Source organism: Monodon monoceros, unplaced genomic scaffold (assembly GCF_005190385.1).
Source record: "Monodon monoceros isolate NGI ecotype Baffin Bay Population unplaced genomic scaffold, NGI_Narwhal_1 Super_Scaffold_16, whole genome shotgun sequence".
Taxonomy (NCBI): Eukaryota; Metazoa; Chordata; class Mammalia; order Artiodactyla; family Monodontidae; genus Monodon; species Monodon monoceros.
Window position 1 is genome coordinate 59,561,045 of NW_021703772.1, and position 13,283 is coordinate 59,574,327.

At 41.1% G+C, this 13,283-nt stretch overlaps 1 protein-coding gene and 1 long non-coding RNA gene across 5 annotated transcripts in view; one reads left to right on the forward strand and one right to left on the reverse strand.

The window, feature by feature from the left end:
- Window positions 1-471: 471 nt before the first annotated feature.
- Window positions 472-1,778, forward strand: LOC114896456. The gene is made up of 3 exons (XR_003793814.1): window positions 472-560; window positions 693-799; window positions 1,495-1,778. It is a non-coding gene; the product is annotated as an uncharacterized LOC114896456 (long non-coding RNA).
- A 1,361-nt stretch (window positions 1,779-3,139) lies between these two features.
- Window positions 3,140-13,283, reverse strand: part of RAPGEF4 (Rap guanine nucleotide exchange factor 4) — a 318,960-nt gene continuing 308,816 nt past the window's right edge. For all 4 annotated transcript variants that reach the window (XM_029224814.1, XM_029224810.1, XM_029224813.1 and 1 more), the window contains 2 exons: window positions 7,327-7,381; window positions 3,140-4,428 (listed from right to left, as the gene is read on the reverse strand). In XM_029224814.1, the coding sequence (XP_029080647.1) occupies window positions 4,301-4,428; window positions 7,327-7,381 (183 nt within the window). In that variant the 3' untranslated portion in view covers window positions 3,140-4,300. The remainder of the gene's footprint in view (window positions 4,429-7,326; window positions 7,382-13,283) is intronic.

The following is a 13,283-nucleotide window of genomic DNA, read 5'->3' on the forward strand; positions in this document are numbered from 1 at the left end:
TTCTGTCTTTCCCAATAGGTGATAAGTTCTAGAGAACAGGGATCCTCTAGCTTTTCTCACATTGAATCCTGAGCTCCTAGAGGGCCTGGCACTCACTCATAAGCCCCTCAATCATTATTGGCTAATGAATGAATGAATAGAAAGATAACTAACAGTATCAAACTAAGTCAAAGATTCTTCTCCAGTTTATAAGTCATTGATGCTGTGACCTGCCCATCGAATACATTCTTCTCCATGTAAGACACATAGAGAAAATTAAGATTATTTCACAGCAAGAGATGTAATACATTTTATTTTTATTTATTTATTTATTTTTTTTGCGGTACACGGGCCTCTCACTGTTGTGGCCTCTCCCGTCGCGGAGCACAGGTTCCGGACGCGCAGGCTCAGCGGCCACGGCTCACGGGCCCAGCCGCTCCGCGGCACATGGGATCCTCCCGGACCGGGGCACGAACCCGTGTCCCCTGCATCGGCAGGCGGACTCCCAACCACTGCGCCACCAGGGAAGCCCAAGAGATGTAATACATTTTAGATTGACAGCAAAAAGAAAGCTATTCAAGGTAGGGGTTCATTTTTACAACACTGCATATTCTATGTTGATTTTTCAAAAAAAAATTATAAGTACAACTTGAAACCAGAATGACATTTAAGTTTCTCACACTGGTAGTTATTGATCCTCATTCATATTTCAGAGGAAATACCATTGAATTCAGGAGAAATCTATTTAACCTGCATGGCATTCAAAAACTGCTGGAAAAGCTTAGCTCCTGTACACTGTGCCAGTGACCTTGCTAAGCAGGTATGTGAAACACTTAAATGTATAATTTTCTACAGGTGCTTTTGGTAAAAACATTCTTTCTTCTTTCTTATATCTTCCAGCAAACCTCATTATCCTTCTTGTGACCCTGTAGGCATCTCATTTTCTCTGGGCTTGTTTGCAAGTTTTAAAATATGAACTGCATCTCCAGCTTCAGGAAGAGTTGTTTGGCTACTACTCTCCATTTTTACTGTGTGAATTCTTTTACTTCACCATCAGTACCTTGAATAATGGAGTTTAATGCATTTTCAAAGAAGCTAGACATAATTAAAAATCTCTTATCTTTATTAAGTAAAGCAATACTTATTCTCATTTGGAAGACCAAGGGGAATATACATGGGAGAATATGTATTAATTTTGAATAATGTGGAAACTATATTAAAATAAGGTCATAAGGGGTCAGTCACCATGGAGTTGGGGAAAAGAAGCTGTCATGTAGGATACCAGCTTTTAAGTAAGAAAGGAGTAAGGAAGAGTAAACAAGAGCAAGGATGCCCAAGCTTAATTTGTCAGCTTTTAAAATTTTCTAAGGAAAGGAGAACTACATAATGGTGGAAAATCATTATATATCATATAAGGGAAACTTTGCAGCTGACACTGAGGTCTATGAGATAGTAAAATGCTGAAAAATAATGACTTCAATAAAATTTATTCAGTGACTTTTTTTTATTCTCTAGTAAATCCTAGGCTTTGTGTCCGACTCTGGATGGGAGGCGTAACATCACATAAAACACCATCCCTGTACCTGGGGACCTTGAATGATTACATAAATGAACACAGAAAGACATTGGCTGCCTTAGTGTTTCTCAAAGAGGCCTTTAACTGCGGATGTTAAAAGGGATTACAGGCACTTCTCTGGTGGCGCAGTGGTTAAGAATCCACCTGCTGATGCAGGGGACACGGGTTTGAGCCCTGGTCCGGGAAGATCCCACATGCCGCGGAGCAACTAAGCCCAAGTGCCGCAACTACTGAGCCCGCACGCCTAGAGCCTGCGCTCCGCAGCAAGAGAAGCCACTGCAGTGAGAAGCCTGTGCACTGCAACGAAGAGTAGCCCCCGCTCACTGCGACTAGAGAAAGCTGCACACAGCAACGAAGACGCAACACAGCCAAAAATAAATAAATAAATTTATAAAAGGGATTACAGCAGGACTTCTCAGAGCCTTGAATATGTTAATGAACACTGGGAATCATTTCTAAGGGGGTATATTATATTATCGTTCCCAAATTTTTGAAGATGTCATCTTGGTTTTGTGTTTTCCTCTGCAATTGTGCGTGTTTTGGGAGGAACAGCTTATGAACTTGTGAGGTTTCTTTTTAACATCTTTATTGGAGTATAATTGCTTTACAATGTTGTGTTAGTTTCTGCTGTACAACAAAGTGAATCAATCATATGTAGACATATATCCCCATATCTCCTCCCTCCTACCCTCCCTATCCCACCCCTCTTGGTTGTCACAAAGCACCAAGCTGATCTCCCCGTGCGATGCAGCTGCTTCCCACTAGCTATTTTACGTTTGGTAGTGTATATATGTCCATGCCACTCTCTCGCTTTGTCCCAGCTTACCCTTCCCCCTCCCTGTGTCCTCAAGTCCATTCTCTACTGAACTTGTGAGATTATAGCCTGGAATACACTCTGGAAAATGCTGACATTAAAAAACAGACATGGGTCTGGAAATTAAATAATTTTGGAAAATTTTTCATCAGATAGTATACGAATTGCTTAAATCACTGAGAAATTGTGTAGGACCCATAACAGGCAGCTCTAAAATCTCGTGCCTCTTCATAGCAGCAGTATTCCTAATAGCTGAAAAGTGGCAACCACCCAAATGTCCATTAATTGATAAATGGGCGAACAACATGTTGTATATCCATATCATAGAATATTATTCAGCTATAAAAAGGAATGGAGTACTGATACCTGCTACAATGTGGATGGACCTTGAAGACATTACGCTAAGTGAAATAAACCAGACACAAAAGTCTCCATATTATATGATTCCATTTAAACAAAATGTCCGGAATAGGTAAATCCACAGAGACAGAAAGCAGATTAATGGTTTCCAAGGACTGGTGGGAGATGAAAATGAGGAGTGGCTGCTAATGGGTATGGCGTTTATTTAAGGGATAAGGAGAACATTCTGGAATTACATAGTGATGATGGTTGAACAATCTTACGAATATATTAAAAACCACCAAACTGTACACTTTTTAAAAAGGTGACTTTTAGAGTATGTGAATTTTATTTCAGTTAAAAGAAATCCAGGATCCCATCATACCAGATGGTTATCTCTCCCATATTATAGGAATTGAGAACAACACACCTTTTCTTGTCACAATTATATTTAATGAAGATAGTAGCTGTTATTTACAGAAGATATACATACATACAATTCCTACACATTAAATGTAGCCTAATTGTGAAAACAGGAAAAAATGTACTCCAAAATTACATACTAAATAAAATAAATAAAAAGTAATTATTTGGCACAATATCTATCATGTAGCAAATAAATAACTCTATACCATTGATTGAATGAACTATTTACAATCTATCTGAAAGTGCAAAACAATTGCTGAAAATTAAGATATCTGTGATAACATTTAAGTCCAGAAAATATGTGGGTTTTTTTTAAATCAGTAACAATAATTAGCCAATAGTAAAGGTTTTTTTTAATGCCCAGGAAAATAATTTTGAAAAATGTTTTCTGAATATTGTGCTCTTTTGAAGTGTCTTTTTTTTTTTATTTTAATCTTAACGCTAGCAATTTTAAGAACCTTGGAGTTTCTCAGTGGAATTCTTATATATGTACTCCTGATTTGTAAGTTTAAAAAAGTTACATTGTAAACATAAATATTATTCTATATGTCATTCAGAAATTACAGACCAGTCCTCCCTAAATTACATAAGCAGCCAGAATGTTTTGTAGTAATGTGGTCAGGTGCAGTTCCTTCAGAGGTAAAACTATGAAGATGGAAGAATACAGTCTCTAATTTGGAGTTACACGGATCCCTCAACCCCTTCCAAAAACTCCATGCTCAAATCAAAATGTTGAGTGAGAAATTATGAAGCTATACCACCAATGATGCAGGCAAATAAATACCATTTGTAGCACATCTCATCCTGTAAACACTCCTAGAAAAATATATCAGCTTGATACTTCTCTTGACAATGATATTTCTGCCATACTCTTCATGTGGGTCTTATTTTATGTTTCAGCAAAGAAGATGGCACAACTGGAAATAAAATACGGTGACTACAAACGGGGGATTCCTAAGCTAGTGTGTGCAAGCTGTGTGCAAGTCAAAGAATTTCTTCTTTTGTCATGACGCTGGTAAGCTGAATGCAGCACTGAGATGTCTCAGGATGGGTTTTTGCTTGTTTTATAGAGTTCTCTAGTGACAATACAGTGAGTACTAGCATACATGGCATTTTTGAAAGATTGTGGACTGGACGCAAACCGTTGTTCTGAGCACTTTAAATGTCTATGGTCGACGAGGCTCTAATCTGTGTGACATCTGTGATAAAGTTCTCTGGTTGTCAATCACATTTAATTGTCGTACATAACTCCGGACATCCTGATGGTTTTTATTAGCCTGAGCTGCATCAGGATCTGTTGAAAGAGAAAAGAGCAGGATTAGCATTGCATAATATATGGATATAAGATACAGCCTTACTTACTCCAGCTTTTACATTTATCATAAATTCCTGGGTTCCATCAAGACCTTTCAACATGTTATATTCATTGAAATGTTTCTACTTGGATGTTCCATCTCCTCCCTCCCACCCTATTCGTCCCTGGAATCACATATTTTGATCATTTTCCTTTGCATTACATACTGTAAAAAAAAAAAAAAAAAAAGGCACCAAATAAAAGTGAAAGCATCGCCTGACAGCCCTGGTTGTACATTAAAATTGTTTGCCCTTGCCATCCCACCTGTGTCTCACACTCCCTTTGATCCAGATGAGGACTAATGGCATAGTTTTCATTAGCTCCTAACAAAAGCACTTAACACCTGGGCTGAACTGAAGCAAGCAAGTGTGAGACTAGTAAGTCCAACTCCCCTCATTACTTGCATACAATACACAGCATTATTGCATAGATTGTGTGTTCTTAGAGACTGTCCATACTCAGAAAAAAAAAAAGAAAAATCAACTCGGGCTGAAGGCATGACTTGTGCCCGACCTTCAATTCTCCGATGCTGTTTGTTCTGAAATCCCAATTACTATTCTATTCTCATCCACTCCCCAAAGCACTCGAGCAGCAGAGCTATCTGAAGTTAACCAATTTCCCTAAAACTAGGCTGAAAGAAGAATCAAAGGCTCAGATCCCTACACAGAGAATAGACATGAATGAGGAAGGCCATTCGACAGTGGTGAACTGGAAACACAGTTCCCTTCAGAAGTGACTACGCAGCTCTTGCATGCTGACGCCATGTGGGGATCTGCACCCTGAGTTGCTGGATCTTCCTTTTTTTTCTAGAGAAATGAGGAATCTGGATTTCTTCTCTGGGAATTCTTCCATTTTTGAATGGTGACATTATTTCACAATAAAAGGGAAAAAAAGCTCCGTTTCGATCCAACACCTTGGCCATGGTCCCTGGATGGCCTCTGCCCTGTGGATCCCTGGTGTGGGACACTGGGAGTGGCCAAGCCAGCCTGGACTCTGGACCAGTGTTCTTTCCGCCATAGCACACTGCCTTCTGCAGTCCATCTGTTCTCTTTAGATCCACACACCACTCCCAAAGACAATTAGAATGCCATCTGCATGAGGGGCGAAGGGGGAGTGCTGCAGGTCTGAACACAGAAAAGCAGAGAAAAGATACAAAGGCCCCCACTTGCTCTAAGAAGAAACTCATCAGTATAATTATCACATATAAATAATACCACAGTGTTTAATTCCCTCGCTTGTCACTGGCAGTGTACTCTACATTTACAATATACTGTAATTACACTGTACATATTCCCACAATGTTTATGAATCTATTCTTACAGCTTTATCTATAGATTTTTGACTTCGGAGCTAAGCAGCTGTTGTTTACCAGCAGTTACTGATAACTTCAACAAATGCAGTGGAGATTTGTATATATAAAATTTCCCCCCATGTCTCTAGGAGATATAGGAGAATGTAGGATTTACTTCCGAAGAAGTTTATAGAACAAAATATATTCTATCTTGGTTCTTCTCTGGTTCTTGGACCTCATGGAGAACCTTCTCAAGGCTTTGAACCCTCTTAGGCACACAGCATTTGTGTTTAATTTCAGGAATTTCCTAGAACCCCCTGAAGGGCCATGGATTCTAGGTTATAAACCTTTGTTGTGTAGACTGGCATCACTTATATATTCTCATACTCACTTGTATAACTGCCTTATGATCGTGTCTTTATACATATAGTAAATCACTAGATGAAGAGATATGAGAGACTTTAATTCTGGCAGAATCCACATAAGATCAGTTGATGAGGTGCAAGCCTGCACCTTTTGGAAGGAAGAGGAGGCATAATCATTTGAATCAAGTTTTTAAAGACCCTGCTCCCCAAGTCAAGACTATTTTTCCTAGATTTCCCCCCCCGGGCATTAAAAAATGAATGTTTAGCAGTTCTGGTATCCTGTGTTAGCAGACCCTCGCTTTGGCCCAGTCCTGTGCTAGGAAGAGCAAAGATAGCTCTGATGAATAAAACAAGAAGCTTTTAGTCTCTGGGCACTAGGTTTATTGGAGGGGATGGTACTGGTAGCCTCGAAGTCATGTCCATGTCAAATTATCATGTTAAGTTAATGAGCCCAATGACTTCAATGACTCATACAATGAAGTTATTAGTACAAAACTTTATAGGGGCTACCTTCTCACTCCCAGACCAGCTGGAGGGAACCAAAGCTCCAGCCCCTGCCCAAAGTCCCAGTCCAGAGGAGACAGTAGCACTGGCCTGGCAGGGTGATCTGCTGCGATGATGCAACTTAACTCCCAACAGTTTAAACTTGCTATTTATTATTAGCGACGCTTTTATATTAAAGCATTGTATTATACCAGTTTTTGTACAGATTTAAGAAAAGCACCTTAATTCACCTAGAAATTCTAGAAATATAATATGAATTCCTGCTGTGGGACCTTTTACACATGTGCTTATAGACACTGATGCCTTCTCGCAACACCCCAAGAGACAATAAATATTGTCTTTCCCAGTTTATAAACGACAGAATGAGTCATTACGAGTTGATGTGAGTTTCTCAACATGAAGCAGTGAGTCATAAAGAGAGTTGGTTAGAGTCAGGATTTGTTGGCAATCATGCCTTAGCTGTCTATCCACTCTGTGAAGAGCAGATGAATTCTCTAAGTTCATTCATAAAATAATATTCTTATGGTTATTTTAAATGCAAGGCCCCTATCCCATGGGATTCGTGGTCCAAAGGGTCTCTGACACCATCAAATATTGTCCAGACTTCTAGAATGTCTCAGTAGCCTCACTGAAAAGGACTTAGCCGCCAAGATCCATATTGCAGCGGCATTAACTTACTGAAGGGTTGGCTCCTGCAGTATCTCACCGTTCTGGCAGTATTTGCAATCATGCGCTAAAAAGAATAAAAAGAAAAACTGAAATGCAGGTAAACTTAGTGTAGAATCCAAAAAAGAAACAAACCATTATTTATTTCAGCAATACCTGGGACCACGAGAAACAGCAGGTTCTGAGATGTGGATTATCTGGAGGCAGCTGGTTGATGTATAACCTGTTTAATCACTTGAAAGAGGCACCCACCCCCGCATGCCCCCCTCCCACACATACAAGGTATTTGTCAGGTGAGGAATACTAGTGGCATAACTCTCCTCTAATTGCTTGTTCCTCAAGATGTAAAAAGCAGGCTGTCGTTCCTGAGAAATGGACCTTACTCCTCAGGACTCGTTTTTACCATCCTTTCCTGAGGTCACTGTGAATTTGCAAGAGAATTTGTAACTATTCTAGATCTGGAGAATGGTTAGCTTGTCAAGTTCCTCACAGTAAACAGGACTCAATAATGAGGTGTTCGATGATATTCATGGAACAATCATAGATATTCTATGGCCACATTTTTCCTATACACTATGCATGATTAACCTTTCTCATCTTCCAGCAAAAGTGTGTGTTTTAATGTTCACCTTAATTATGTGATTCCTTCCCTCCTTCCTTCTTCATCCTTCCTGATTATAACACTAACATGCATATTTTAGAATATCGTTTCAGACAGTAACTTCAGTTATATTTTGGTACATTTCCTTCTAATACTTTAAAAAATACATAAGCATGTTTTTCAAAAAACGGAAGTCATAACATACATGTTTGTTTTGATCTGAATCTTTTCATATGGCATTATGACTCTTTTCCATGCCATTTGCATTTTAAAATCCTTTTTAAATAAGCAGGTATTCAGTCACGTGGATGGATCATAATTTATTTAACCTTTTAATTTTGTCATTAAGCGATCTCAGTTTCTAAGTTTTGGTTGCCATAAAAACTTATAAGGAAACCTTTTGAACTGTGCTCAACTTAGTTAAAAACAAGAAAAGAAAGAAAGAAAGAAATGAAGGACAAGAAAAGTAAGGAAAAATATCAGTGAGACTGAAGCACTGTTTCTGAGTCACCATGTACATTTCTTGCTCGTGGTATTTTAAGGGTAACTGTGTAACCTCTCAGGACATGGGGACCCCCAGTCTCTGTGTAACATCTCAGGACACTTTTGCTCTCAAGGCAGTCCCGCAGAGATGGTGGATTAATTCTAACACTAGCAGAAAATGTGTTAAGGCTCCAGCCAGGAAAAGAGACTTTCTAATCTCTGAGTGGCTATTTAATTCCAGTCCTTGCTTTTTTCTCTCCTGGAACCTTGGCTTGCCAAAATATAGAAAATGGCTCCGAGAAAACTGATGCAGTGTTAAAAAAAAAAAAAAAATCAACTTATTTGGCAGGGAAATTTTTTTCGTAGAAGAGTTGGAACTTTACAAATATGTACAGGTGAACATTCATAATACCTCACTAAATACTACTGCTCTGAGGCCTGTGGCATGCACCAAGTGACATCTGTCTGCGCTGGGTAATTTCTCATATACAAAGAGGCACTTGGAAAAGTTAGAACTTCACTTTCATAAAGGTTCCTGCAAACCAGGACGTCCGGTGATCAGCATGAGAAATATATTACAAATACCTCCAAGAAAATGTAACATACAATGTATAATTAGCCTCTGATATATGGAGCCCTGAAATAAACAGTAACTACGATAATTTTCCTGCTAATTTACTTTAAGTTGTTTTTTCACTTCTCCAAGGGCTTTGCATTTGAAGGGCACAAGTATATTCCATGTAGAATTATTGTAATTCTTCAGATATTGAATGGAGTGTAATTACTGAAAACCCTGGGAAATGCTGCCAGTGTGCCCCTCCAAAGAATAATAAAACAATTAGCAGGGGTCAGAAACCTCTTCCTATACCATTTTGTAGGGAGTAATTGTTCTGCTTTTCAGTTCTGAAAGCTAAAACATTTCATTCTGACTTTGGTTTTGGACTGCTCTTTACAGCTATACTCTGAGGCTTCATAATTTTTAGTTCATTATGTAGTTTAAAACGTGAGAACAATTGTTTAAATCAGTAATTTCCAGCTCTGGAGTTCATTCTACCTTTCTAAATCTTTGATTAATTTTAACAGTGGTTTTAATTTTGACGTATCCCTTTTAATTGTACTCAAAGATAACTTCAGTTTAACTTTGCAATCCAAATCTGGCTTTGCAATGAGGCCCATTCTTTCCCTTTGAGGTGGCTACACAATAATGTAATATGTAAACCCTTAGTAACAGCACCCGGACTCTACTAGCACTGCTGGTCAGTGCAGTTACAGAATGCTTTCACAAGGCCAAAGAAGGGTTAACTTGTTATTTCTAACCCCACCCTCTTTTGCACCCACTGACACGTGCAATATTTAATATGCTGCTAACAGCTACAAGGTGCTTTCCTGGGGCTGCGGAAGGAGACTTCAGAAGGCCCCTTCTTCGTTTGTCTCCAGGGGCCTAAGGCCATCAAAGCCTGCCTACAAATAATGGCTCCCCACTGTTTAAAGGCATCAGCAACGAGGAGCTCATCACCTCCAAGGACAGCCCCTTGCAGTTTTAGACATGTATGACTACTGGACATTTCTTTATCATTTTGAGTCCAAGTCCCTTTTTTTTCCCCACATCATTATTGAAGTATAATTGCTTTACAATGTTGTGTTAGTTTCTGCTGTACAACAAAGTGAATCAGCTATATGTATACATATATCCCCATATCCCCTCCCTCTTGTGCCTCCCTCCCACCCTCCCTATACCCCTTTGCTTTTCACCCCACTAATCCTAGTTCTGAGCTCTGGAGCCACAACACGTGTTTAGTTCCGCTTTAAGGGGACAGTTCTTTAAATACTTGAAGGCAGCTATCACGGACATCTCTTCACCCCCAAGTCTTTTCTGGTTCAGCCTAAATTTTCCCGCTTTCTTCAACAGTTTCTCATAAGTTTCAGGTATCTTGTGGATAGTGACTAGCGCGGTGCCCTACCCTAAGCAAATCACAGAATGCAGAAGAAACATGATTTTCCTTCCTCGATCTAGATGATGCTACACATCGAAGTCCACGATTTAAAAAAAGCCACACTGCTGACATCTGAACTTAAAGTGAATTAAACCTCTCAGCCCTCTTCACTGAGCTTCCTCCTCTATAGATGTGCAGATGGTTTCTTGGACCAAAGTGGAGGGTTTTGCATTTATCTCCACTAAAAGCCATCCGGTTAGTCTTTCTATTCTTCTGCAGGCTTAAGCCTCACATGTCATTTCTGACAGCAGATGACTGTTTATTCATTGCTGTTCCCAGGGAAGGTTGGCAGAAACTAAGGTTAAAAGACATAGGCTTTATTATCCAACTGCCACAGCAGGGATGAAGCCAAAAGTTATACCCTAGGCTTTGTGGCGCTGCCAGAGCACGCTGGCCTGCCTGGAGCAGACCAGGCAACTTTCCTACCAAGCCAGGCCAGTGGGAAAATACCTGATCACTCCAAAGCAGAGCTTCTCATCTTTTTTCTTTTCCTATCCCAGCAAACCTGAGGTTATGGCACACTCCTGTTAGTAACTGGCTTGTTAAAACAGTGATTTGTAATTCAGGGGCAAAGTGAGGGGAATGTGTTCCTTTAGAAGGCGCCTGAATCAGTGCAGGTGGGCAGTGTGAGCCCCTCTTCACACCTGACCTGACTCTGATACAGCCCCACCCCCTGCTGGGAAGCCCCACCTTAGGGTCTGCTCGTCAGCCTGCCCTGGAGGATGCTAGCCGAGAAAGCGGTCCAGTCAGAATGCCAGGCTTCCCCTTGGGAATCCACATCCCAAATTTCCCACAGCCACCACTTGCCTTGGGACTAATTCAAAGTACAGGTTTTCAGAGCTTCTTTGCAAGAATTAATATGCTCATACAGTTTTTCATCTACAGGGCTGAGAAGCGGACCCAACTGAAAGCTGAATCTCCCTCTGGACGTGAACTCACATGGGGAAGCTCAGAAAGGAAAAATAAGGTAGCAAGAGAAGGCTTCTGTAACTACCCTCAGGTATTTATTTCTTCTTTTTCTTCAGTGTTTATGTATTTATTTGGAAGTAATTTCAAACTTCCAGAAAATTTGCAAGAGGAGTCCAAAGAACTCGCATACAACCTGGTGAATGATTCTTAACAAGAACAGCCATTTTAAGGGCACTTCCCAGGCGTCGGGCCTGTCCTGTTCGGCAGCTCACCGGCACAGCTGACCGATGGTGAGAGTCTGATCTGGATGAAGGCGTAGACAGTGCATGCCCAAGGACACTGTGTCAGGTATTTATTTCTTTATCAAGCTGAAGACAGAGCGACTCAGAAGCAGATGTCCTGCCTGGGGCCTGAGTTGCAGAGTGACCGGCACAAAGATGCTGTCCAGAGAGGGAGTGGCCAGCTGTACGCACTTGAGTCTGGCCCAGGAGAGAGGCCCTGAGGCTGTGGTCCCAAACACAAATCTCCCTCAAGCTCGGATGCAAGTAATTCCTTCCCCTTGAATCCAGTGAGGGGTCAGAGGGGGCTCTTCTCAGATGGGGTCCTCGGGGCCCAGGCCTCCCCATTTACCTTCTGTGGCACCCTCCCCTCGGGGGCAGGCTGGCCACCTTACACCTTCACTCCTATCCAGATGGTCGATGCCCCACCAGGCCTCCCCAGCCGTCTCTGGCTTTTCTGGCCAGCTCTGTATAGACTCTTGTGCCCCGTCTAAGCTCTCCTGTCCCTGAAGGGGAGTGGACTTTCATGTGTATTTTTCAAGTTCAGGCCAGCAGGCCCTCCAGGCAACACCACCGTGCACTGTTCTTCTCCCAACCTCCTACGCACAGCCAGCTGCCAGACGAGCCTGTCTCTTCTTAGGCCACGCTCGCTCTCTGCTCCAAGTCCCTTGAGAAGGTGCTCCCAGATGTCAGGCATCTTCTAAACGCCTGCCCTCAGACGTTTTTGTCTTTCCTTCTGTTGCCCCTTGAGATCTTTGTCCTCCTTGTTCTTAATGTTTGTAAATTGCTTTTTCTTTTCTTCTTTCTGCCCCTACTCATTGGACTCTGCCCCCGTCCATATGCCTGTCAAATCTAGGATCTCAGTCAACTACTCCTTGCTTACCATGTGTAAAACCACATTCACACCATTCTGTTTATTTCACTCAGACCCTCATATATTTGGGACAAGAATTTTTTTCCACTTGTATATCCAGAAATATATTTGTCTCTCACCTGCAAAGACTGTGCCCATGACAGCAACCAAGTGGAATTAAAGGCAAGGTGAGGACCAGAGATAAAGGATAAAAGGGCCCAGGAGCTGAGCCAGTCTTCACCGTATCCCTGAGGAAGAACCCCGGCCCCTCTTCTGGCCTATGGATCTTTAATATCCAGGAGGTGAGTGACATACAGATACAAGCATGTAACAGGCATGATGCTCATGGTATATTGTACGTACAATGGCCATGGGGACATGGCAGCTCAGGTGTCTGTGCAGGAGCTTGCAAAATATTGTGCGTCTCTGAACGCAGGGAAGGACACTGAAGCACTGACACAATTAGCACTACAGGGAGGCGGGTGGACAGAGGAACAGAAAGCTAAGGGAGCCATTTTGCGTAAGGTATCGGTAACATAAAATGCTTGGGACATTCTGCTTAATCAGATTTTCTGATAAAATAGAAAATGCTTTTGGATTAAATCTTTGTTACATAAATTCCTTTATAAATGCTTTAGTGTACTGTCCTATCTCACTAAGTCCAACACCGGAATATAATTGGGTTATTCTTTTACTCAACAAATACTTTTACTCAAGTATTTCTTGCATACTTATGATATGCCAGACACCTTTTTGGGTGCTAGAGAAACCAAACGGATAAGATACTTGGTCTAGGACATTTACATTCTAGTGGAGAAGACAGGCAATGAAGAGGCAATAAAGATCATCTT